Source organism: Gymnodraco acuticeps, unplaced genomic scaffold, assembly GCF_902827175.1.
Source record: "Gymnodraco acuticeps unplaced genomic scaffold, fGymAcu1.1, whole genome shotgun sequence".
Lineage (NCBI taxonomy): Eukaryota > Metazoa > Chordata > Actinopteri > Perciformes > Bathydraconidae > Gymnodraco > Gymnodraco acuticeps.
This window is the reverse complement of record NW_022990499.1, coordinates 41,267-67,925: the sequence shown is the minus strand read 5'-3', so window position 1 is coordinate 67,925 and position 26,659 is coordinate 41,267. Positions and strand designations below refer to the sequence as shown.

The following is a 26,659-nucleotide window of genomic DNA, read 5'->3' as shown; positions in this document are numbered from 1 at the left end:
TGTCACTCAACTCAATATATGAATAGAGACAGTTCAAAAAGCTGTCATTGTTTTCTTTGGTCTGTTGTATTAAGATACAGCATGGCATGAGACACTGCCTTCAAAACTAACATGTACAAAAGGTGTAGATGGGTAAGCCTACACTGCTTGTGTACAGACGGATTCCTTACTGTATAGCTATTACTTTTGAAAGGACTATAGTCTTATCATTAGAGTTGCACATATAGTATCTTTACACAGACAGTCAGCCTGGCAAATGAGGAAGTGTCCCAGTATCACCTACTGGCTGGCAAGCCATAACAATAGAGGGACCCAGATCATTTCAAAGTAATGGATTTAACAAAAACAAAAAACAAAAAAGTCTTATAGAGTGTGAGTATTAGTAAAAGCAACATTAGGCTTAAACGGCTCTGTGTGCGGTTACTCACAAAAGCTGATTCAAACTGTGCTTACCCCAGGTGCAAGGGTTCCAGAGTTGGGAGAAGTACTCAGATCTTGTACTTGAGTACAAGTAGAAGTACCAGAGTGTAGGAATACTCTGTTACAAGTAAAAGTCTTGCATTCAAAAATGTTACTCAAGTAAAATTACAAAAGTATTAGCATCAAAATAAGTACCAAAAGTGAAAGTACTCATTCTGAAGATTGGTCTATTTCAGAATAATATAAATCATATGTTTTGACCTTGACATCTAATTTCAGATCAACTGATTGACACTGTACAAATTCAATAACACTTGTACGCTACCCAAACGCATCACTAAGCCACCAGGGTGGGTGGAGGGGGTCTGGAGGACGGGCTTGGGCTGACAGCCCAGGGGCACGGCAGAGGACCAGGAAGGGGTCTCGGGCGGACGGCCCGGGGGCAAGGCAGAGGACCAGGAAGGGGTCTCGGGCGGACGGCCCGGGGGCAAGGCAGAGAACCAGGAAGGGGTCTCGGGCGGACGGCCCGGGGGCAAGGCAGAGTCCAAAATGGGGACCATGGAGGGGCGAAGGCAGCGGCAGGAAGAGTCAGGGGGCCGGGCCCGAGGGCGAAGGCAACGGCAGGAAGAGTCAGTGGACCGGGCCCGAGGGCGAAGACCGCGGCTCTCAGGGGGCCGGGCTCGAGGGTGAAGACCGCGGCTCTCAGGGGGCCGGGCTCGAGGGTGAAGACCGCGGCTCTCAGGGGGCCGGGCTTGAGGGCGAAGACTGCGGCTCTCAGGGAGCCGGGCTCTCAGGGGGCCGGGCTCGAGGGCGAAGACTGCGGCTCTCAGAGGGCCGGGCTCGAGGGTGAAGACCAGACAGCTCCGGAGGCCGGGCAGGAAGGCGCTGACGGGACAGTGCCGGAGACCGGGCAGGACCCGGTGTCGGAGCTGGTGGGACAGGCCTCGGCAGGATCCCCCACGGAAGAGGACCAGGATACGGGATTTGCAGGACCCCCGGCAGGAGAGCAGTCGGCGGGGCCTCCAACGGCACAGGACATAGGATTGGCAGGACCCCCGGCAGGAGAGTAGACGGCGGGACCTCCAACGGGACAGGACAAAGGGTTGGCAGGACCCCCGGCAGGAGAGTAGACGGCGGGACCTCCAACGAGACAGGACAAAGGGTTGGCAGGACCCCCGGCAGGAGAGTAGACGGCGGGACCTCCAACAAGACAGGACAAAGGGTTGGCAGGACCCCCGGCAGGAGAGTAGACGGCGGGCCCTCCAACGGGACAGGACAAAGGGTTGGCAGGACCCCCGGCAGGAGAGTAGACGGCGGGACCTCCAACGGGACAGGTCAAGGAGCTGGCAGGACCCCCGGCAGGAGAGTAGACGGCGGGACCTCCAACGGGACAGACATACGATTGGTAGGACCCCCGGCAGAGGAGTAGTCGACGGGGCCTCCAACGGGACAGGACATGGAATTGGCAGGACCCCCAGCGGAACCTCCAACGGACCAGGACATTGGGTAGGGACTTGAGACGTGACTCGAGAGGGGACTCGAGAGGAGACTCGAGAGGGGAACCAAGGGGGAACTCGAGACGTGACTCAAGAGGAGACTCGAGAGGGGAACCAAGGGGGAACTCGAGAGGGGACTCGAGAGGAGACTCGAGAGGGGAACTAGAGAGGGGACTAGAGGAGGAACTAGAGAAGGGAACTCGAGAGGGGACTCACGAGGGGACTCGAGGAGGGACTAGAGAGGGGACTAGAGCAGGGACTAGAGGAGGGACTAAAGGAGGGACTAGAGGAGGGAACTCGATAGGGAACTGGAGAGGGGACTCGAGAGGGGACTCGAGAAGGGATTTGAGAGGGGACTAGAGAGGGGACTCGAGAAGGGATTTGAGAGGAGACTGGAGAGGGGACCCGAGAGGGAACTCGAGAGGTGACCCGAGAGGGAACTCGAGAGGGGACTTGAGAGGGAACTGGAGAGGGGACTCGGGTAGGAACTGGAGAGGGGACTCGGGTAGGAACTTGAGAGGGGACTTGAGTTGGTCGGTACGCCGACAGGACACGGGGAGCTGGCGTCGTCTGGGGAGCCAGCAGGAGACGAGGTGCTGGAGTTGACCGGTACGCCGACAAGACTCGGGGAGGTGGCGTCGGCTGGGGAGCCAGCAGAAGACGAGGTGCTGGAGTCGGCCGGTACGCCGACAAGACTCGGGGAACTGGCGTCGGCTGGGGAGCCAGCCCTGTAGCCGAAACTGGAGTCGAGCCCATGGCTTCCGGGGCCGGTACTGAAGCCGGAACCATGGCTGCTGGGGCCGGAACCATGGCTGCGGGGGTCGGAATTGAAGCCAGAATCATGGCTGTAAGGTCCGGTTCTGGAGCCGGAAACATGGCTGTAAGGTCCGGTTCTGGAGCCGGAAACATGGCTGTAAGGTCCGGTTCTGGAGCCGGAAACATGGCTGAATGGGCCGGCTCTGGAGCCGGAAACATGGCTGTAAGGTCCGGTTCTGGAGCCGGAAACATGGCTGTAAGGTCCGGTTCTGGAGCAGTAAACATGGCTGAATGGGCCGGCTCTGGAGCCGGAATTGAAGCCAGAATCATGGCTGCTGGGTCCGGCGCGGAAGCCTGGACCCTGGCTGTGTAAGCCAGGTAATCCAGTATGGACGCAAAGCTGCGTGGGCCGGTACTGGAGCATGGAGGCATGGCTGCTAGCTTGGCTTTGCGCCTCCTTCTCTTAGCAGCCTCCTGAATACTCCGTGGACCTCCATAAGCCAGACGAGTTCCAGCATACGACTCCTGGACAGGAGCAGGAACTGGAGCAGAAGCACTGGTTGACTCCAGACGAACCACACCGAGACGTTTGTAGTCAGCAGGCTGGAAATCACACACCCAGAGGAAGTTCAAAATCCAGCCAAGCAAGAACTTCACCAAGTCTGGTTTCTCCATAGCCAACCGGTGCGCCTCTACCAGAGTGGCCTCCCTCTGCCGAACACTGGACGCTCCACTCCACCAATCACAGCAGCAAGCCAAACAAAAGGAAAAATGCTGTAGCTCCACCTCAAATGGATCATCTGCTGGGTCCATTTATGGTCGGTTCGTTCTGTCACGGTTTGTGTAGGAAACAGGACCCAAATGCAGACTTAAGTGACAAAAAGAATTCCGTTATTTCAAGGCTACAATATCTAGACACAGAACAGAACACTCACTGCAGAATTACTCACAAGACGAACCGACAAAGACAGACGGAAAAACCAGAACTTAAATACACCCAGGACTAATCAAACAAACACGAGACAGGTGAGGAGGTAGGAGAAAACACAGAGGCACCAGGTGAACACAATCGGGTAATCAGGGAGGGAAAACAGACAGAAAGCAACAGGCAGGAAACGGGGGTGAACACTTTACAAAATAAAACAGGAAACCCAAAGATAGAAAAAGACAAGACAAAACAACAACACAGACAGATCCTAACAATTATGCTATATTTCAACAATATATTATAGGGCCATATATATACAAAACCTGTCTCTGAAGTGTTTTGCCCAAAATACCAAACAGATCACCCATTGTAGCATGCCTCATACCCCTCTATTTCAGTCCTGTTACTAAGGTGCTGATTCTGGGTCAGCAGCTACAGGGCCACGCCCCCTTTGGAGCGCACATGCTGCAGAGCCAGTGTTGCCAACTTGGCGATTTTCTCGTTAAATTTGGCGGATTTCCAAACCCTCCGGCGACTTATTTGTGTCAAAAGCGACTAACGACTAATCTAGCGATTTATAATGGTGTTATTAGCGACTTTTCTGGTGTTTGGAGACTCACATTGTTCTGCAGTTAACGAGCCGCGGGTGCTGCCGTGAGCCCCGCCTCCCTCCCATAGTACTCACAGGCGCTCAGACTGACAGTTGCCTGGCCGCAGTCAGAGCAGAGAGGAGACAACCACACTCCCCCGCGTCGAGACTGCAAATGAATTGCGCATGCGCCAACTGCCAAGCCGTCCTGGTTTTGAGCGGGATTTAAATGTTGAATGTAATGTTTCTTCACTCACTTTCACACTATAATAAATAACTGCCTTTGCTTTGCGCCTCACACAGCCTCAGTCACTCAATCACCTCGTCCACTGTGTGTGTGCCTCTCTGTGACAAGCTAAACATCATGGCACAAAATTAAATTTAAAATAATTGTATTCTCAAAAATACAGAAAGGAGTGGGAATCAAACCCTGAGTATAAAGGATGGTTGATGCCATTTATTGGAGATGACACACGGGCATACTGCCTTTATTGTAAGGGGGATTTCTATGCCAAACTGTCATGTTAAAACCCCAAAACATACTCAAAAGGCAAAGACATTTCTGATCTACTGTCGTCTGGATTTAACTCCGGTGGTTTCAAGTTTTGATCCTTGAAGGGTTGGGAACGTTTTTTGCCTACAGCCGCCATTACATGATATGCAAATTAGGCGATGACGTCATTTAGCGACTTCTGGCGACTTTTCGGACAGCCAATAGCTACTTTCCTTACTATGGAGTTGGCAACACTGTGCAGAGCTGCAGAGAGAGAGAGAAGCAGATTCCCAGCTAAATGCTGCCGTGATTAAACTCCATATTAGCTTGCAAACCACATCAGCATTATTTCTGAAACAGTATGGAGCTCTAACGCTCTCTCTCTTGCAGGTTTACCACAAGGACAGACCCTTTTATATCCGGCTTCTTTACACATACTCTCTCCATTACAGCGTTAGCTCTGAGTGTTAGCAATGCTTGCTAATGTAAACAAAGAGCATATTACTTCCAAAACACGTCACGCATTGTTTCTGATACTGCAACATTTCTGATAGGGCCGTGGGCATAAAGCCAACCCACATTTCCGATATTATGTCACATCGGACGCAAATCTGGATCAGCTCCGTTGTGGGCAGGGGTTAAATTAGGCCGTGGCTGTCCAGGGCTAAGTAGCGGCACATAGGACGATGCTTTGACGTCATCACCCTCGCACATTTGTCATATGTTTACAAACAATGATATGTAAAAACTTTTCTTGTTCTTAATATAGACTATATTTAAGGTCGATATGTGTTGATTTTACTTTAAAATAGCAGATCTCTGTGACCGGATATAGTTCGGCTTAGTGAACATGTGTCTCTTCCTTGGAGGAGCAGCATCACCCGGACTCCGCTGTTCCTTCGCGGCTCCTCCGTGCAGAGAGTCTGCACTGCAGCGGTGTGTGTCAGCGACGTGCAGTCAGGGGAGGCACAGATTGGCCATCGGGAGAGTCGGGACTTAAACACCGCGTCTTTCTGGCTAGCACTTAGCATGTGGGACCGGACAGCTTTGATCCCCATCGACAGTGGCGATTCTAGAGTCTATGGGGGCCCTCGAACCAGCTTTCATCACCATCAGTGGCGCTCCAACACACTCTTCAAATCCATGTTTGAATCTGCAGGAGAGTTAACGTTAGCTCCCTTTATACAGTCTATGGTTAATTCAGTAAAATTGTGTATTGGGCGAGGATGCATTTATAACGTCAGCAGGATGTGTTCAATGTAGTCCAGTAAAATGCAGTCTTTAGCGAGAAATATCAATAAATACAGTTTTATTAAGGAGATGTTTTACTACAACATAAAGTAGATATTAGACAGTATGCAAACGAGATAAAGGAGTGTATATTGAAGTAATTAGTATCTGCTGTGTAGAGAATCATGGAATTGTACTGGTATCTATTACCATCCTTAATAAATGCCATCCTTATATAAATGTATATAAATACAATACCGTTTTAAATGATACTTGTATTTTAATTATGTTTGATTCCATTAATTGAATTGAAGATGCTTTAATGAATTCTACTGAAATGATTGTTACATTTTCATCATGTAACTATGTTGTTCTTTGATTTGCCTCCCCAGAAAACAGTCCCACCTCTTCTTGAAGACATTTTGCCTCCTGCTATGGACTTCAGGTTCACATCAGGTAAGCCCTTGAGTGTGTCAGACTAGTTGTTGTTTCACAGGTTAATTCAAGACATGTTATGTTTACATTCTAATATAATGAGCATCAGGTAAACGTACCCATTTCTATTTTTTAAATCACAGATGGGATGGAGATGTAAACTATGCAGCATGTCACCACTCAAAGTGATATTTTAAAACATTATCGACTCCGTCATGGAACCTTTGGACAGAAACGTGCCTTGCCCTGCGTTCATGTAGACTGGCCTGCGCTCTCACTTATCAAGATAAAAGTTGAAATAATCGTCTGTTCTTTTTATTCTAGGACCCATGTGCCACTTTATATACATCTCTGAGCATGAGGTGGGGTTACAAAGAAGTAGTTGGACATTTTATGAACTATATCAATATCATGACCATGTGGTCCATTTTCTTGAAAACCAGCCTTTTTTGATGACTTAAATCCCTTGTAATGCATGTGAGTAGCACCTCTGTTACCGTCTGTTAACAGCTAATGTAAACTGGCTCGTTATGATTTCAAGACGGGTTTGATTTTTGTTTTGAGGAAAACACATAGTGTGTCCTGATGTGTACTCAATTTAGTGTTTTTATTTACAGGGAACAGCAGAGGTCGAAGTGCAACAGGCTCGTGATGCACAGCATGAAGTCATACGTTGCCCAAGAGCCAGATGCAGTTATAACCATCAAGTAATAACCATGTGTCTCCATGTATGTTAATGTATTGTGCTTTTAAACAAACTTGTTACTCTGTTTTGAAATAATCAAATCTTAATCAAATGTATTAACATGTCCATAACGTTCCCTTTTTTTATTTATTTGTTTTAACTGCAATGTTTCAATGCTCTCAAATATTTAAAGGGATGGATTGAAATCAGGAAGAGTTTGTGGTTTATAGGTTCCGGCAACTCAATTGTGTTTTATAATTTACTTTATTCTCGTGTGGTTCTTAGCAGATTGTTATTTGCATTGGTTACACTTAATATCTGGGCTTTTAATTGTAGGCTCAACTCGTCTTTTCACCTGCAGAAAAAATCACATTAGTGAGTTTGGAAACTGTTGACACATTGTTTTTAAGTTGTAGCAAAGTAACACATTCTTGAGTAGAGGAAAACTAAAAAAAGTACATTTCACCAACTCAAAAAATGCAAGTTGACTAAACTCTTAAAATTGCTTGGAAATTGTTGACACATTTTTTTTTTACCAAAGCAACAGGTTTTACAGTGTACTTCTCAAGCCTTATACTTTTCTCCAGTGTGCCGTGCTTCATTGTTTATTAATGTGGTTCAGCGGCATTTACCGACCGCTGCAGTGCTGCTCGTCCACCGGAGATTAGTTTACCGTTAAGTCACCGCAGAGTTTAGTCTACCGTTAACTCTGACCAGCAGGGACGTGCACAGACATTTGGAGGGGCTATTGCTCTAAACTGGAAAAAGGGCCTCTTGTGAAAAAAAACACAAGACCTTTTGAAAATTCTAACAAAAACTCAACACTGTCATTGCAAGTGACACTCAGTTGACTTTTATGTCCAACTGCTAAATTCGTTATTCAGGCACATTTTTTGTTGCGGTCCATATCTCATTAAAATATCTAATGTTAGTAACTATTAAAGAAACAATGGGGACAATTCTGTTTGAATGTACCGTTGTTACTGCTGTGCAGACATAGGCTACTGATAACATAGGGCTTCTATAATTACCTTAAATAAACTCACTAATTAATTAAACCAGTTCAATACGCATTATTCTTATCATTCTTTATGAGCGTAACGGTAAGGTATCTAATTACTTATTTATTTAGAATTCCATAACTTAATAACAGAGATGGTCAAGCTAAAGTGGAGACATGGCAGAAATCCTACAATAAAGCGGAACAGTGAGAGTTCTCCGTGAGAGGGTGATCAAGAAAAGAGCGCGAGGGTGAGGGAGTTTACGGAGCAGAGTAAAAGACACAGAAAGACAGAAGCACAATAACAAGTATATTTACATGTAGGTGTTTTTTTTGTAAGTAACCGACGGTGTCAAGGGGAAGTAAAGTCCCCTGGTTTGTCCCCTATACTCTAACGGGCAGGAGCCAGGGCAGGCGTTTGGTGTGATCACCATAGCCATATGAGGTTGGACTCGGAGGGCTTTCCTTTGCTTCCAGCTGTCAGATTGTAAACAAAGTCACGTGACTGGGGGCAGATGACAGCGCGGACAAGGTGTGTTTCCCGCAGCGAGACGCTACAATACTAATTGTGGGCTTATCATGTTGATTCGGCCACAATAGAAAACAAAAAAACTCTTGCTCTCTCCAGAGGGGCAGGTAAGGCAAAAATGGCAAAAGGGCCGTTGCCCGGGCAACATTAGCCCGTACCTGTGCACGTCCCTGCTGACCAGTGCCTAAAGAGCTTGGATACTGTGTACCATTGTGCCTTACGTTTTATTACTGGATGCTAATTGGCCATCTTTATCTGCTCGCAGACTTTCCCATTGGAAACACAACTGGGTAAAACAGCTTTTAAATATGCGGCCCCCACAGCTTGGAACAATGTACAGAAGGAGCTGAAACTCTCAGATGGAATCACTATGGGGGAATTCAGGTCCATCTTAAAGGACAGAGAACACGACACCATTGGTAGATGTGAGTGATTGTATATCCTGAAATCGTTTTAAATGTAGCCAGTTTTTAATGATTTTGAATAGTTTGTTTTACTTCGCATATTGACTGGCTAATGTGCCATTTCATTTGTGTTTTACAGCTGTATTTGTCTGCCTGTCTTGTCTGTGTTTTATCTGTTGTAACTTCGTTCACGCTGCCCTTCTTGGTAGCTCACTCTTGGAAAAGAGATTTTAATCTCAATTAGTCTTTTTTACCATGGTTAAATAAAGGATATATGGCAGAGTTTATTCTCCTGTTAACTCACAGCAGCGGCCCCTGGAGGTATTCACTGTCTGACTGGCACTCAAGCAGCTGATAAATACCCCCCGTGCCCATAAGTGAATGTGTTTTAGGAATTGAGGCTGTTTGGCATCACAACACTGTTCTAAAAGTTTCTTTGGTATAAAATGGGTGATGTTTGCATAGCAACCGAAGATAATCTGACTGTGAAGTAAAAACTTCTTTGCAGCAATGTTGAGCCAATCATGAAATGAGTGAAACTGGATTCGCCTGTCAATACACTGATATTTATTGAGAGCCTGAGCGGCCGGAGAGTTCACAGCATATTACAGTTCCCTGCAAGATACCAGCCAACTCTGAACCCCAAAAGCGCCAAGAACCCATCTATACCTTAGAAGAGGAGGGCCCTAAAACACGCGGGTTTTCCTTTAATGCATGCCAGATGTCGAGACAAAGACTCGTTGCATTGTAAACCCACATGAGCCAAGCTTCTCCCCCACAAGACATCAGATGACCTCTTGACCTGTGTCTTCCTGAGAAGCTATGGATCACATTACAGGCAGGAATACACTTCAACCATATTAAACAGATTCCCGAGGACAGTTCACTAAACTCTATATACTTTAACAAGACTAAAATATTCCTTTACAGATCCACCCTTTTATCAATTTATGATAATCAATTAACATTAGTCTAAAGAATATTTCAGTCAATACTTAAGTCAATAAGCGTCTTCAGAGTTGTGTGGGCTCACTCACATTAATTACATCAAAAGTAGAACAAGATTGAAAACACTTCAATCACCATGACAAGATACAATCAATCATAATAAAATCATCTCTCTTCAGTGCTTGGCATCATTTGTCAAAAAGCACAATAATAAACACGTGAAATACAACAATATTATAGCAAAATATATGTTTCAAAAATAAGATATTTTATCATTTATCCCTCAGTTAATCTCCTTCATCAAACACAAATTCTAAATCAGCTTACATCTCAAAGATTTACTTCAAGGCAATTACTTATTAAAACACAATTAGAATTTAGGATTTATAATAAATCCAATTGAGGTATAAATCAGACTTCAACTATCAATCATTATGTCATCTCAAAATCTGAAGGGAAAACTAAACAATTCTCAAAATGTTTAACAATCTGAAGAATCAAACATTTTATTGTATAACGACCTGAAAAGGAAAAAATCAAAACATCATCTGTTCTTTATTCAGAGTGTCAACTGTAATCAATATCAAAACATCTGTTCTTACCTGGTAATGATTAAGGATAGTAACATTGTCTGTTATAATATTAGAAATATCTTATTGTTCAATACCTTATAAATCTGAAAATATCAATTAATTAATAATCTGAAATCATCTGGTCATTCAATTCAAATGTTATCTTTGTACGAGAGCTAGAAGAACATGTTTTCCTCCTCTCTTTATGACACAGAATGTCTGGTGTGTAAAGGCATCCTGATACTGTAGATTAGCACTGAGGTGCTGATTGGCTCAAAAACTCTTCTTCATCAGAGCGCCATATCTCAATCCCCCCCAATTGCTCTGCTTTTGTGGCTCAATTTAGTGAGCACTGTATGATCTCCCAGTGAAACAGAGGCTCATCTGCCTGCATTCCTTCTGCTATCTGCTTGAGAGCAGTGCACCTGCCTATGCCAAGTGGCACATCCAGATGCCCCCCCCGTGATGGGAGAGGTTATGAAAACATCTGCTCCTCCAAGAAACTTGGAACCTTGTATGAAAACCTCTGAAGCCATCGCTCGTCCTGCAGAGTTGTCTGCCTGAGCCCACCGAGCAGAAAGATGAAGAAGCATCCCATCTCATCAGAAAGTTGAAGATTAGAATCCTCTCATCTCGAACGACCTCCTTGCCCGTGGATAAGTTGCTCTCTGCAGCCGCAGAGTGTGATTCTCTCTCTGACCCTTGGCCTTCAGAGCTGTTTAACACTTGATAGGGATGTTTTCCTGAGTGCAGACAACTCAAGGTAATGGATTAGCACATTATCATTCAATTACAAAAATAGGATAGGCCCCCTCAGAATGATTTGGGAGCCTTCCTGACACATTATAAATGTAAGGTTTGTGTTAGTCATTTAACATGCAAGAATCATATACTCATCAGTCCAAAGCAGAGAAATGTTATTTGAAGTTAAATGTGAGCTAGTCCCTGTGGAATAACCCTTTCTCAATGATTCTAAATGTTATATTAATTCACCATTTACCGTTTGATCAAGGATTAGTTTATCAGAAGTACATTTCCTCTTCCATAAACATAGGTTTGAGAAATGAATGTTCCAATATGAAATCAATTGCTCAATTTCTCAATATAATTTGACTCTTCCCCTCTTTTCTTACATATTGTCACATATGAAATAATAACTTAGGAGTCCATCTAAGCATGGTATTGTCTATATAAGCTATTAATCGAGAAAACTCAGAGTGAGTATGCAACTCGCAAATATCTCTCCTCCTTCCTATCCCTCTTTACTCACTTTCCCATCTCTTTCTCATCCCTCTCTCTTCTTCATCTCCCTTTACTCACTTCCCATCTCTTTCTCATCCCTCTCTCTTCTTCATCTCACTCTCATCTCTTCTCTCTTAACTTCTGTTAGATATGAAGTAAAAACATACAAGTCCATGTAAGCATCTGAGTTACCACCGTTACCAAACGGTGTGCCGCGGCACACTGGTGTGCCGTGAGGCAAGTCCGGGTGTGCCGTGGGATTTTGTGACAACCATACATTATTTTTTCAATATACAACTACACAAAAATAATCATTTATTTTTTTAATTTACTATATCAGTACTTTGTAGGTTTATGTACGTAATCTGCACGACTTGCGCGTCCACATCTCCACGTGCAGTGCTGCCTAAACATGGCTGAGTCAGCGATAACTATCGAGGGGTGGAGGTATGCCCATTATTTTATATCGCGCAGTCTATTCTTCTTCTCTGTCTTCCGGTTGTTGCCTGTATTAAATGACAAATACACACTACCGCCATGGATTTGATATGAACGAGGCGGCAGTTAGCAGCTAGCTAGTAATGATCTAGTGATACAAATGAACCCAATCTCATAATCTATATGTTCTGCTACATGCTGCAGGATGTAGTGATGTGAGAAGAAAGGGATTTAGTAGGTAGAACATTTGAGCTAGACTTTAGCTCTCCAAGGCACGCCACACGAGGACGAAAACGGCTAAACGCATAGGATTAACGCAAACGCAATCGCAAAAAAGCTTCCGTCCACACGCAATATTCACCGGATAGTGTCTGTCCACACGAGACAGCTCCGTTTAGCTCCAACCGCTGGAGAAGCTGCAGTACATATGCAGGAGCCTGTACGTGGCGCTGTAACTTCCTCCACAAAAGCAGCGAAGAAGCATGGTTGTCATGGTTGCCCTTCTGTTTATTCTCCGCGGTGGGGGCCGAGGGAACCGGGCAGAGTTTTTCGCCAGTCAACGTGTATTAAAGTTTAAATCTTCCGACAAAATTATAAAAGTGCCGGTCAAAGGTCTTCTTTGTTATTTATTGAGCTTTAAAACAAATGAATAACGAATCTATATAATAATAAAATACACGGAGCCTCTCTTTTTCCTCCCTCTCTTCGGACAGCGCCAGTGTATGTTTCATGCAGCAGCTGATCCAGTAATGAGTGACCCGGCCGACAGTAAAAATAAACATATTTATAACTAGTTTAGGTAGTTTGAGAGGTGTCTCCGTCCTGTCAGATTAGACTTCACTCGCGTTTAGGTCCATATCGAGAGAAAGATAAATAATCTGAATTCAGTGTGCAGTTTACTTTGACGTGAGGGTGAGCAGTGTTTTGGAAATTTGAGACCCAACACTGTGGAGAGTACAAGTCAGAGTGATCAAAACAAATAAATGGTGAATCAGACAGTTGTCTTTCTGGTTATTTATTTGAAGCTTCAAATACACAAGATACAATAAAATAGACACAGGTCTCACAGAGTATAGAATAGTCTGCGTGAGTGTGCGCAGATATAATAGGAAAGCAAAGCTTATATACAAGAAAGAGTGGGAAGTTCAGAAATCTGTCTTCACACGGTCATATTGTTATTAGACACCTGTCCTTGAGCTGTAGATAGTATAACGGTTCTTGTGTGACTTTGTGTGAGTCTCAACCTAGTAGCCAAATCAGCTCTGTGGCCTTGAAGTGTGGCCTTGAAGTGCTTGGGAATAAACCCACAGTGGAGTATAAGAAGAAAACAGCACATCTAAGGAAATGATATAGGTGTTTTACAATGGGTTGAGAAGCATTTGGTTTAAGAGCATTCCATGGAATATAACAAAAAGTGTATCTCGAGCCGGTTTCTCAAACTTACCTACCCCACCTTTAACATTAACATTAACGTCATGGTAACACCATGGCGACTGGCGGCACACCTGCAGCTGTACCGCTTGTAATTAGGTTCAACTATAAAAACTTCGAACAAAACGCCGGCGGCACCAACAAAAGGAGCGCACACTGCAAAGTCTGCAATATTAAAATCAAGGATGCTGGTGCAACAACGTCAAATTTCATCAGGCACTTGAAAACTCACCCGGAGAGGTCAGTCACATTAACGCATATGGACGGTTAGCAAACATGTTTAGCTCAGCATCAGCTATGTAATGTTAACTTAGCTTGCTACTAGCTTTGTAACTGAATATTTGAAAAGATGAGTGAATGTTTGCTTGTCACACTTGTTTGCGTTGAGTGGCGTTGACATCCAACTCTTGACATGACATAAAAAAGGTCGGTAACGTTAATCATTACGTTCCGCTGCCACCATCTACTGGCTAACGTTAAACGTAGAAAAATACATAGTAACATACATAAATACATCTGTCGGTTTATAGGCAGGTTACAGGTTTATTGTTGACCACGTAACGTTAATGTTACAGGTTTATCAGGTTACCATTACACTGGGTTTGAGTGAGAGGATAGAGGAATATGTTTATTTATAGTATAAAATATGTCATTAGCAGTGGCGAGCCGTGACTTTTCTACCTAGGCCCTCTGACCCCACCCCCCTCTTCCCTCGACAAAAAAAAGAAAAAGTTTTTACGTCACAGCCTATAGTATACTTCAGCGGAATATCAAAACAGCGGCCCGGGGTGCAAAACGCATCAATGACAGCGACCCTCTACCACACAAAACAACACCATTTATATAAACACCTATCATGACAGGGCACCCACAGCCAAGTAACAATTACAAATGAATCAAGTCGGCACGGCGGCCCACATTGAAAATCACTTTGACTTACCTTTGATGATCAAATCACTGAAACACAAAGTCCATCCTCCTGTCTTTTTGGATGAAGAACTTGATGGCGTCGTCATGCAGGTGATCCTTTGCTTTTAAAGCAATCAGCAATTCCTTCTCGATCGAAATTAAGGCCAAGTCTGACAGTCGGACTTGCCCAGTCGTGGACCTCGAGTAGCTTTGTATGCGCTTCAGCGCAGAGAAGGACCTCTCCACAGAGGCAGTGGACACAGGTATTGTCAGGATGATGCATGAGAGGGTGTACACCTGTTTCATGCTTTCACTCAGTCCTTTTTTGAGGAGAAACTGATGAATGTCGGCTGGGCTTTTCCCCAAAATGTCAGACATGCCGTACATCACGGCGAGTTCCGTGTGCAGTCGAGGCTGGTCGAAATATCCGCCATAGCTCTCCATCAAACTGTTCAAGGCAGCAGTTGGGAAATAGTTACAGTAATGCCCGAACTGTTGCGGGTCCAGAAGGGCCAGGAATTCCAGCTTTTTGTGGTCACTGAAGCGGTTGGAAATCTGGGTTAGCAGGCTGTCAATTACGCTGCAGTGGAGCTCCCTGTACCGTGCACGAACGTCTCCTTGAGCTCCACGGCCGCGCGGAGGACCAACCAAAGCCTGGGTTTCATCGTAGACGCTGTCAAAGTTCCCCTTCTCCTGTTCAATTTGTCGCTGTAGCTGATCCACTCTGGCCAGGCAGAACTGCATATCAAAACCTTTGTTCTGAAGTATTTCAAAAACAACATCCGAGTAGGAGAAGATAGCGTGGAAGGTTTTCAACCAAAAGCTGAAATCGAAGCTGGTAAGGAGGGTGATGTATCCATCAGAGCAATGAACAGTTTCGTCATCAAACTCTGTGTGATGGTCTACGATGTGCTCGAACACCTACGAGAGTAATGCTTAGTTTAGAAAAAACAACTTATAGACCTCCAGTAAACACTAAGATTAGCTTTTCATTTAATGTAATACTAGCATAGTTCTTTACCTTCATGTTTTTATGAGTGGGTAGTTTCCAACACTAAATCATTTATTTATTATTGTTAATATTTTCATTATGTTCATTGTTATTATTATCTTACCTCTCTCAATTCCCTGGTCTTATCTGCCACTGTGCACACCAAGCAAGAATGAAAGCACCAGCGAGTAGGAGCTGCCCGTGGAAGCCTATGCTGGCAAATATCATCCAGTAGCTTGGTGCGCTTTGCTGAGCGGCTGAAAAAGGTGGCCAAGCCAGAGAGGTGGGAGAAGAAGACCTTACACTCTCTTATCTTGGAAGCTCCATTTGACAAAACGAGATTTAAGATGTGAGCATAGCAGTGAATGAAAAGGGCCTGTGGAATTGTTTCCTTAACTTTCGCTTGCACCCCATTCAATCCAGAGGCCATAACAGCTGCTCCATCGTAGCACTGCGCGACCACTTTGTCAATACAGCCACTCTCCCTCAGGAACTCCAGCAGCCGTGTAGCTATGGCCTCTGCTTGTTTGTCCTCTGTCACATCTTCGTACTTGAAGAAACGCTCTTTTATCCCATCGTCAGTGACATATCGAAGCACATATGACATCTGCGCCACGTTGCTAATGTCTGTCGTTTCATCCAACATGACCGCAACAAAAGGTGCCTTCCTCAGCTCCTCTTTCATGCTATCCGTCATTACACTAGCGACAGCGCTGATCAGGTCATTCTGAATCCTTGAAGATGTGCCGGTAAATACTGTTGATGTGGCGAGGTGTGTGTGCAGGTCGCTGTCATATTCTGCCACTAAATCCAGCAACTCTATGTAATTCCCCTTGTTTGATGAAGTTACACTCTCATCGTGACCTCGGAACGGCAACTCCTGCTTGCCCAAGTACACCACACAATTTATCAGGCGTTTCAAAATTCCTCGGTTCCACTTCACCTTTTCATTATGAAGGATGACACCCCGGCGTTGTTGCTCATCCAGCTGGAGCTCTATCCTGGTGTCCCCAAATGTTTTAAGCCGAATAGTAGCTCTGAGGTGACCTGAAGCATTCTGATGGCGATGTGCTGATTTGGATAAACTTCCTAAATCAGAATATCCATCTCTGGCCCATGACCCACTGTCCGCTCCAAAAAGTAGGGGTGGGCGATACCACAAAATCTGGATTCGATCCGATACCAAGTATTTCAGGGCCAGTATCGCCGATACCGATATCGATACCGATACTTTTTTTAATGAAAAGCGTCTTATGTACTTTCATATAGGGGAGAGCTGCATGACATGATTTTTGAGCTGAAATCATCATAAATAGACTAAATCTGAATTCATTTTCATGAATAAAGACAGGACAGTTTTTATAGACAAATACACGTTTTACTTTTGCAAATTTAAAGTGCAAACATGAAAAATAACAATACAAAGTGGCCAAAGTAGCGAACTGTCTTCTTGCACACATCACAGTTCGCTAAGTTTTAATGGCCAGTTGTGAAATTGCTCCACACAACGCTGCTCTTTCTCTCAGCCATCATGCGCGTGTGTGTGTTGCACTCGCGAGTCGCTGGCTGCTGCTGTCCTGCCCTGCTGGCTGCTGTCAGTCAGCTTGATAATCGGCGTTCAGGCAGGGAGCCTCGAGGAGAAGAGGACAGCAGTGGAGAGAGAAGAAAAGAGCATATACTTGTGTTCGTCTGCACATAGTTTTTTGAAGAAATTGATGAGTAGAGGAGACGAGAAAAAGAGTATAACAGTATCGATCCTATTGGCTCTAGTATCGATATTTTGAAACGTAACGTAATATCGGAGGTATCGATATTTTGGGATCGATCCGCCCACCCCTACCAAAAAGCAAGCAATCCCAGCAGTACAGCTTTTGTTCCCTGGTTGATCCGGTCATCCAGTTGTATCTGGCGTAATTGCCGATATTAAAATGCCTCTCGAACAGTTTGGTTTTTTGAACCAAATTAACCTGTGGTGTTGGTCGCCCTTTGGTAATTAACTCCAATGTATCCGTGTAACTCATTCTTGAAAAAGACTCGGTTAGTAGTTTCGCAACGATGTCATCACTATCACTAACGTGAGCCATCGTGAATGAACGTATGCTAATTCCGCCTAGCTTGACCCGTTGATATATCACATGCATAAACTTGGCAGCGCAGCGGGCGGAACTTGTCATAAAGTCCGCGATAATAAAGCCCTCCCATTTAGAGGGAAGATATGATTGGTCAATTGTACTGTCACTTGACATTACTCTCTCGTTGTTTTACTATAGCGGGCCCTCTGTGAATCGCATAGAGGGCCAGACGAGCTTTTTTCATGTAACCCTTCACATTCAAACAGAAACTGAACAGGCAGATTCGAAGGATTTATTTCTTTGGAAATTTTATTTAAATACAATTAAATCAAGTTTTTTCGGTAAAAATATAACAAAAATAATATTTAAAAAATATATATTTAAAAAAAATAATATATTTTTTAAATGTTTTTAAATATTATTATATAATATCTTAGGCCCTCAGAGAGGGCCTAGAGGGCCCTGACGGCTCGCCACTGATTAATGGATTTGGCCTGCAGTCACCGCATCTGGGCTGAATTAAACACTTATTATTTTAGTCCTGTGTGTTTATTAGAGGCCATGTCAGCAGGCCACATCATATTATGCCAGCGTTGCATTCACAAGACATACAAGCCACAAACTGGCAATCGAAACATGCTACAACCTGAGGGACAGTGAATGAGACACACAGACACACCCACACACACCTTGAGAGAGGGAGGGACAGCTGATCGCCATGCAGCAATCAGCTGTTCCCGAGCAGAGTGAGAGAGCTGCTAGACCAACACATCCTCACTCCCAGGTCGGCCTATGTTGACGTTATGTCAAGTTCCCTGTCGGCTTTTCCAACGCAAGGGGGGGGGGCCTTAGCGTCCATTTTCAACGCAAGGGGGGGGCCCTTAGCGTCCATTTTCAGCTTTCCGGGATGTCCATATGCTTCGATAGACGCTCATGGAAGCACGGCATTCGTTTGTGTCGGCTGCCCTTAAAGGCAATGTGAGCGTCCATTCTCATTGGATAACGGAGAATTGTACACCCGGAAGTAAGTATTCCCCTTACTGTCGATTGATTTTACAGTGATATCTGCACTACTCATCGACTAAAAAACACCAGATTATCCTTGTTAATTACACAACATTGATTGGTTTAAATTGTGTGCAATGCTTTTGTATTTTTTCCCCTTCGATTCGGAGAAACAAATATGTTTTCGGAGTAAAAGGATGGCAGAAGACACTACACTACCCAGAATCCCCAGCTATCGTTTGGACTACACCATGTGCTCTGTTTGACGTCACGTGATCTTCAAATTTCTCCCTGAAGAAAAAAAAAACATGGCCGAACTTCGTTTTATTCTCGATGGAAAATGCCTATTTTAAATTTAGTTTGGCCATTAAAATGTGTTTTGATGTCATTTGATGCGAGAAATATGAGTTGTTATTTCAGATTATGTGTGCAGTGGATGTACATGATCTTTAGTTTGCTAGTTATTACGAAGATTACTTCAGGAAATTGCGTCCATAACGTTTTCATTGTTACCAAGGTGGTTGCTAGGGACGCTGCTATCGATATTATTTATGTTATGTTGTTTAACTGTTTAATGGTGTTATCTTTATTGCTACCCCCTTCCCCGTCAATGTATAGTGTCGGTCCACAGCGAAAACATATTAGTTTAACAAAATCCGCATCTAAAGATAGCCTACGTTATTTTCCCCTGTGCAATTCCAGTCTCACATCTCACAGCACATCGTCATGAACAAATAACGGAAACAGACCGAAAACATTGAAAAAAAATACAATAATACTTTATTCCGAGTGTGCTTGCTTTTCTCTTTGGAAGTCATCACATAACGGCATTGTAATACACGGTTCGGCTGCATTAAATATTACATATCTGCCGTAGTTCTGTATTTATAGAGCCCTGATGAGAAGACTTCTAGACAAACATGAGGAACTGAAAACGTGACGTGGATCATAAATATATCAGCCATTAAACAACATCTTACATTTCTTTTCACACAATACGTCTCCTTGCAGTATCAACACTAATTCGGCTGACTTTTATATTTGATCCAATTGGTAGATAGGCTGTATTTACACCATAAAGGTGCACAGCTGATATAAAGGGACACCTAGTGGTTAAGCATGTTATTGAATTTCATTATTTTTATCATTAGATATTAATAGGATCCCTATAAAGTATATTAATTACTCGTTATTCTCTACTAATAGTCCATTAAAGACTGTATATAATGACTATTTTGCACATCCCTTTCAAGATTTCAAGATTTTCTAAGGTTTATTGACATATCATATAGGCCCACACAACTATGGTGTAGTTCTGCATTGAATGAAAAACTTGGGTCGCAGGTTCCTCAATAGTGCATTACAAGACATCTATCAATATTTGTGCGTACCTCCAGCAATGTTAACTATGTTGAAGCACTTATTTTAACTGATATTATACATAATGTATTATACTCTTATAAGATGTATGTAGATATTTCATCTCCGACCTTGTCAGGTATTGAACAATCAATAAATAAAGAACACAGAATTGTTGAATATAAAACACAGAATTTGTGTGATTATACTAAATTATTTACAAATAAACACCACTGCATATTTAACTGTTACACATGCTGATGTAACGCAAATGTTCCAACTTGAGATCAATAAAGTATATCTTATCTTAAGCTGATCGATGGCTACTGCCATATTTGCAAAATGTGCCTCTGAACCTTAACAAGTGCATGTTTCAGGCTTATCAATTAATGTAATGTAATGTAATGTTATCAATTAACAACAGGGGTCACAAACATAAGACCAGCTGTTAAATAAAGCTCTTCTGACCTTAGCTGGCATGTGTGTATATATATATATTAATGCTGCCCATTATGGGCACAAGCAATTTTCACCCATTTATTAATTATATGTTTTAAATGTGAGTGTTTCCTATCCCCTAAACCTCCAGGGATGTACACAGTTTAATACTGGCAACTTCTTATTATGGGAAATACGAAAACGTCTTTTAAAACTACAACTCCCAGTAGAGACGTGCCATAGATACAGAACATGTTGCGAAACAGAATAGCCAGCATTTGTAGTTCTGGGGACAGGGTGGGGGAGGGGGGGACGCGGTGGACCCGTTCAAATCCAGTTTTGGACAGTCTGCGTGGTTCCATCCCATTTCAAGTGCTGTTCGAGGCTCGGCGTAACCCTCGGAGCACACTCTCCAATCACAGAGCTTGAGGACTATCGCGGGGTTTGTCAAACAGAGCACATGGTGTAGTCCAAACGATAGCTGGGGATTCTGGGTAGTGTAGTGTCTTCTGCCATCCCTTTACTCAGAAAAAATATTTGTTTCACCGAATCGAAGGGGAAAAATACAAAAGCATTGCACACAATTTAAACCAATCAATGTTGTGTAATTAACAAGGATAATCTGGTGTTTTTTAGTCGATGAGTAGTGCAGATATCACTGTAAAATCAATCGACAGTAAGGGGAATACTTACTTCCGGGTGTACAATTCTCCGTTATCCAATGAGAATGGACGCTCACATTGCCTTTAAGGGCAGCCGACACAAACGAATGCCGTGCTTCCATGAGCGTCTATAGAAGCATATGGACATCCCGGAAAGCTGAAAATGGACGCTAAGGGCCCCCCCCTTGCGTTGAAAATGGACGCTAAGGCCCCCCCCCTTGCGTTGGAAAAAGCCGACAGGGAACTTGACATAACGTCAACATAGGCCGACCTGGGAGTGAGGATGTGTTGGCTAGACACAACTCTTATTAATCCCCGTACCATATACTATACAATGCACGGAGGCGAGACGTACGTTATTCACACGCTTATCCACACGTACGTTATCATACATGCCAACCTTTCCAAATACAAAAGAGGTAGGTTTACGTGCGGCAAATGTGCACGCCCAAACTAGGTAATCAGAAGAAATGGAACCCCAGTAATTACGTGTATAAACCATGTATTTAACATATATTGCATAATTGTATGCATTTTTCAGAAAAAGTGGTAGTTTGGAAAACAGTGACATCAACGACTGGTCTGTAAAATGCCCAAAAAGTAAAAGAATGGGAGATAAATATCCCAAAGTCTCCACATTTTATTATATTTTTAATGTGTTTCTGGTCCTCTTTCAGTTGAGACAGTGTAGATGAAGGATGTGTCAGGATGTAGAACTCTTGTGTGAACATTGGATAAAGCCAGGTTCATATTCTTGTTTCATGTTGTTGACATATTAGAGTCAAAGGTTTGCACAGAGCGAAATATCTTTGTGTTGCACCATAAAACAGAAAATACTGCATTAAAAAAATCATTTCCTGCATTTTTCTTCTGATAAAGTGTGATATAAATAATGTACAGGCTTTCAGATTGCTGTAGTTCACTAAACAGAGATATTAACGACATGTTGGGTGTTGAAAATGTCAGAAAAAGTAAAAGAATGGGAGATAAATATCTCAAAATTGTATTATATTATGTGTGTGTTTGTGGTCCCCTTTCAGTTGAGACACTGTAGGTCAGGGGTGGGGAACCTTTGTCCTCTCAAGGGCCCTTTCAATTTTTTCAACATCCTCCGAGGGCCGTACAAATTATTGACCTCTGCTTAAAAATCACAGCACATTCATTTGGCCTTTCTTTCATGCTGTGCAAAGAAAAAGCAACCTCTTAATCCAGATATCTTACCATGACTCGCGCATGCATGCACGTGCACGGTTGTGGCATGACCACCAAAACAGAAAGATATGGACACAAGATGTGTGCAAATGTATTTAGTTTCCTCTCCATGTGAACATGATTTAAGTGGGGGGGGGGGGACCTAACCTCCTCTAGGGGGGTCCGGGGGCATGCTCCCCAGGAAGATTTTTTTTTAAATATTGAAGTTGAAAGCATCAATCTGGTGCACTTTGAAAGCAAAATGAAGAGATCTATGGAAACATCTCTCAACACCCATATGAAACAGAACTGTAAGCAGATTTACTTTTTCTTTATGGATATTTTACAAATCACTCTCCTTTCAAACTGTATTCTTGTTTATTAATAACAACTTTTTTTTACTGTCATATAGTATTTTATACCTGTTTACTTTATTCTCTTGTTTTTTGATAACTATAATGATCATATAAAGATGTGCCTTTACCTCACTGGTTGTAGAAAAAGCTTCTTATATTCGTTAGCATAGCTAGCTAACCAGATGCTAATAACAACAAAGTTATTGACTGTATGATCAGTGTGACAGATGAACAGATCGCCACTGGGCTTACAACTAAAGACACAGACACGCAAAAACTACAGCATGTGTACGGCTCCTTATGGGTACTGCAATTTTTTGAAGTCCCGGAGTGGCGTTCTGGTGCTCTCCGTCAGAACTGCACCCCTGTCAGACGAGACATATACCACATGATGACACGTTAGGCTCGTGTTGTGTTCATGGACCATGACCGTTGCCAGGAAAAACAGGCACTCGCTTGTTTAATTATTTTGCGGTCTAGATTTCTTTAATTTTTTTCTTTTTTGCGTGTGTTTATAAATTACCTCGAGGGCCAAACCAAATGGTCTCGCGGGCCGTATACGGCCCGGGGGCCGGAGGTTCCCCACCCCTGCTGTAGGTGAAGGATGCTTCAGGAAAAGACCAAACACTGGATGTCTTACAGTCGCCAACATGTGTTTTCGAGACACTGATATTAACGGGGAAATCCTGCAGGACTCAAATGCCTCATCTCTGTTCCCTCACTCATTTGGGAAGGATTACCCATCAGCCCCGGGGGTGCAGAGGAAAGGCAGCGTTACCCGCGGTCTGCAGTGTGCACGTTGTTTCTCTTTCAGAAACACAGAGGACTGTTTGTATGATGCGATCACAGACACGCTGCAAACGGTGTCCGCCAAAAGTCGAGTCCAGTGTCCGCCAAAAGTCGAGTCCAGTGTCTATGGAGTGTCTTTTTTATTTGTTATAGTTTGGGAAGATTGAAAACCGGTAGGGAAAGCCAGCTAAGTCGGTAGGCGGTAGAAACATGTGAAAAGCGGTAGACTACCGCCCAAATCGGTAGGGTTGGCAGGTAGGCCTATGCGTTATTCACACGCTTATCCACACGTACGTTATCAACACGCATATCTAGGATAGCGCTTTCTAAGCTACGCCGCCGCCACGTGAGCACATACTTTGAGCACATACTTTGAGCGCATACTTTGAGCGCACCCAGTGGCGTAACTATCGACGGTGCAGCCGGTGCAACGCACTGGGGCCCAGAGCCGGCAAGGGGCCCATGCAAAAAAATAAAACAATTACAAAAAAGACAATATTTTTTTTTAAATATTTGTTTTGGGGGCCCCAATGGCGTTGACCGGTTCACGCAGTCTTCAAAATAACCAAGCAACCTAAATTAATTTGTAATTTGTCTGTCCAATGACCTTGCTACATTTTATGTCATGTGATACCTTGCTTGACGAGCGAACCGTTTAATCAACCTGTACTGTACTGTAGCTAGCAGCAGCAAGTTCGGTAGCATTATAAAAAATGTAATAGCTTGCATTTATAATGTACAACAAAACCAAAGCAACCAAAGAGATGTAACAGCTAAACTGACAAAAATAGACCGTTTTTTTGTCATACATCGTCCTCGAAATCGAGCGCTAACGTTAGCAATGTTGACGTGCAGCCGGAGCCGGAGGCTAACGATAGCTCACCTGCCTCACCACCATCATTGCCATCTAGCTCCACAAGTGAAGCTGTATCCGTGGCTGTGCAACCTTCTTCTCCAGCCAGCCAGGAGGAGAGGCTGGATTTGGCTGTACTGGTGGTGGTCCAACAGTTCCCCCAAGGGCCCCAACCAATAGGGGACTCTATGGCGCTATTGAGACCCCTGACGCCAAGATCAAAAGCTATATAGCAACCGGTCTATATGTAGGCCTACCGGCCCATTCCCCAGAGACAAATATCAAGGAAACAGGTTTAATCCTCTTCTTAGTTGGCTGTGCCGTTGTCAGGCTGTAGTGGTCTGAGGCCAGGGCAGGCTATTGTTGATAGTCTATACATGTGGCGCTTCTGAGTGGTTGTGTACGTCCGTGCGTGTGTGAGTGCATCAGCGTGTTTGGGGCGATGGGGGGGGGGGCAGGCAATCACAACCTTGTTACGCCTCTGAGCGCACCTATGATACGTCGCCGTGACGTCTGACATCGTCGTGACGTCGCCTGTATTCTACGTCAACCCATTCAAAATTGATGGAGGCGTTGGCGCACGTTGACACGTGCATGACCGCTTTAAACAGCCAAATCTGCGCCACTGCAAGCGCAAGCTGGACCAGGACTAGGACTCAATTTCAATGTTGTTCTTTTTGTTCTTAAATAAATAAATGTTGTTCTATTAAAAATAAATGTTCTCAAAAACTATTTCTTGCAATTTTGCATTTGTAGAAATTCCCTAGGAAAACACCCAATTTTCATATTTTTCACATGCTGTGTTCCACCTCTAAATCTCAATGAATATTCCCAAAACTTTGCAAAAGTTATTTGTATGTGTGTCTGAACAAAATGCAACCCCAGACAGTTTGATATGTTGAGATTTCATTTTTGCATTGCAATTTGATGCACCCTAATGATGGTGCAAGTGTGATGTCAGGAGAAAGTTGAGAGAGAGGTCCCATATGTGCATTGCTTCAACCACCAATTACATCTGGTGGTTATTCATGCCATGTCATCAGAGAACACTCTGCAAGTCTTTTTTGATGTGTGTGACATGCTTTATCGGTTTCTGAAAAAACCAACTGTCCGCAGTGTACACAGGACAACGCCTGAAAAGGTTATTGGGCCAAAGGTGGACCGGTCACCTAGGAACCGTGTCAGTCATAGTCAACAGTTATGACTCTGTCGAGCAGTTCCTTGCGGAGATTGACAGCAGTGGCCTTCCCACCCAAATGGGGCGAAGCCTGCGAGCGAGTTCAGTTAGTCAACTCAAGCACTTATGCTGCATTCATACATAACGCCCCCTCGCCACTCTACAACCAACCAAACAGAGTCTCCTTAATATGCCGCTCTATTTAACCTGCAGATCTCTCTCCATGCATTGCTTGCTGCTGCTATTGCTGCAGCTACCTCTACGTCGCTGCTGCTTGCCTGCTCCACCACCACCCCAGCTTCCACCTGTAGGCTCGGGGGTTAGTTATTTAATCATCACTCATCGTGCTATGTATATCTATGGAGTGATGATGCCCGAGCCTAGTCGCCAAACTCAACTATGCTGCTTCTAATAAACATGTTAAAGAAACACGTGAGTTGTCTGACTGAACTAAGAGTAGAGGCAGCAGGTCTCCTAAAAGCAGGTCAAGAGCCCCACTTCAAGTTTACTGCGGTTATCGTCCACAAAATCCTCGCCCTTCTGGACCCTGCTAACAAAGTCTTGCAGGATAAAAAAAACAGGCCTCTACACTGGAGTGAAGGTTGTTAAAAGTGCGTTGGATTGTGTGGAGCATCTCAGGAGTGACTCGGAGTTCCAAGCCATTTGGGCACAGTGTTCCACTGGCAGGTCAGCTGATGCATCAGAACCAGCGGCTCCTCCACCAATGAAGAGAGAACGCCAAGTCCCTACACACCTGAAGCAGAACGTGGTGAAGAGTACTATAGGTCAGCAGGACATAGGAAGTGAGACAGAGTGCAAGCGGCTCTTCTTCAGCACATTGGACAGTGTCATTGGCGAAATGAACAGGAGATTTTCTGAACGAAACAGCCCGCTGGTCGAGGCGCTTTGTGCCCTTGACCCAGAAAATCCTCACTTTTTTGGATGTACAGAAGGTGACACTGCTGCTTGAGCTCACAAAAACCACTTTGGTGGAATCTGCGTTTGCTGTAGCTCGAAACTTTTTGCAGTCTGAAATGGCCTGATCTACTGGGGATGTGTGGACCCCCACTTCCATCCTGCAGCGCTTCTCCAGGCCTCTTGCCGCTATGCCAACCGTGCTTTCCGCACTGAAACATGGAGTGACTTTGGGGCATCCTCGCCTACGTGTGAGAGCACCTTCTCAACGCTAACGAATGTCTTCAGTCAGCACAGACGAAGCATGCTGCACCCGAGAAAAGCCTGCATGATACAATTGGCGTGT

General features: G+C 44.1%; 1 protein-coding gene across 1 annotated transcript; it reads right to left on the bottom strand.

Moving 5' to 3' along the window:
• Nucleotides 1-8,416: 8,416 nt before the first annotated feature.
• On the bottom strand, nucleotides 8,417-17,864 carry LOC117552858 (zinc finger MYM-type protein 1-like). Its single transcript, XM_034226535.1, has 4 exons — nucleotides 17,337-17,864; nucleotides 15,621-16,630; nucleotides 14,563-15,426; nucleotides 8,417-8,509 (listed from the first exon to the last, which is right to left on the bottom strand). The coding sequence occupies exons 1-4, from the start codon at nucleotides 17,740-17,742 to the stop codon at nucleotides 8,417-8,419; spliced, it is 2,373 nt and encodes a 790-aa protein (XP_034082426.1). The 5' UTR covers nucleotides 17,743-17,864.
• Nucleotides 17,865-26,659: the final 8,795 nt, after the last annotated feature.

Excerpts from the sequence above, each read along its gene's own strand:
- LOC117552858 (XM_034226535.1), bottom strand. The coding sequence starts at position 17,742 with ATGTCAAGTGACAGTACAATTGACCAATCATATCTTCCCTCTAAATGG. Across the intron at positions 16,631-17,336 it reads CTGGGATTGCTTGCTTTTTG|GAGCGGACAGTGGGTCATGG; the intron begins GTAGGGGTGGGC and ends CCCTACTTTTTG. Across the intron at positions 8,510-14,562 it reads AAGACAGGAGGATGGACTTT|CTGGAAGCAAAGGAAAGCCC; the intron begins GTGTTTCAGTGA and ends ACAATCTGACAG.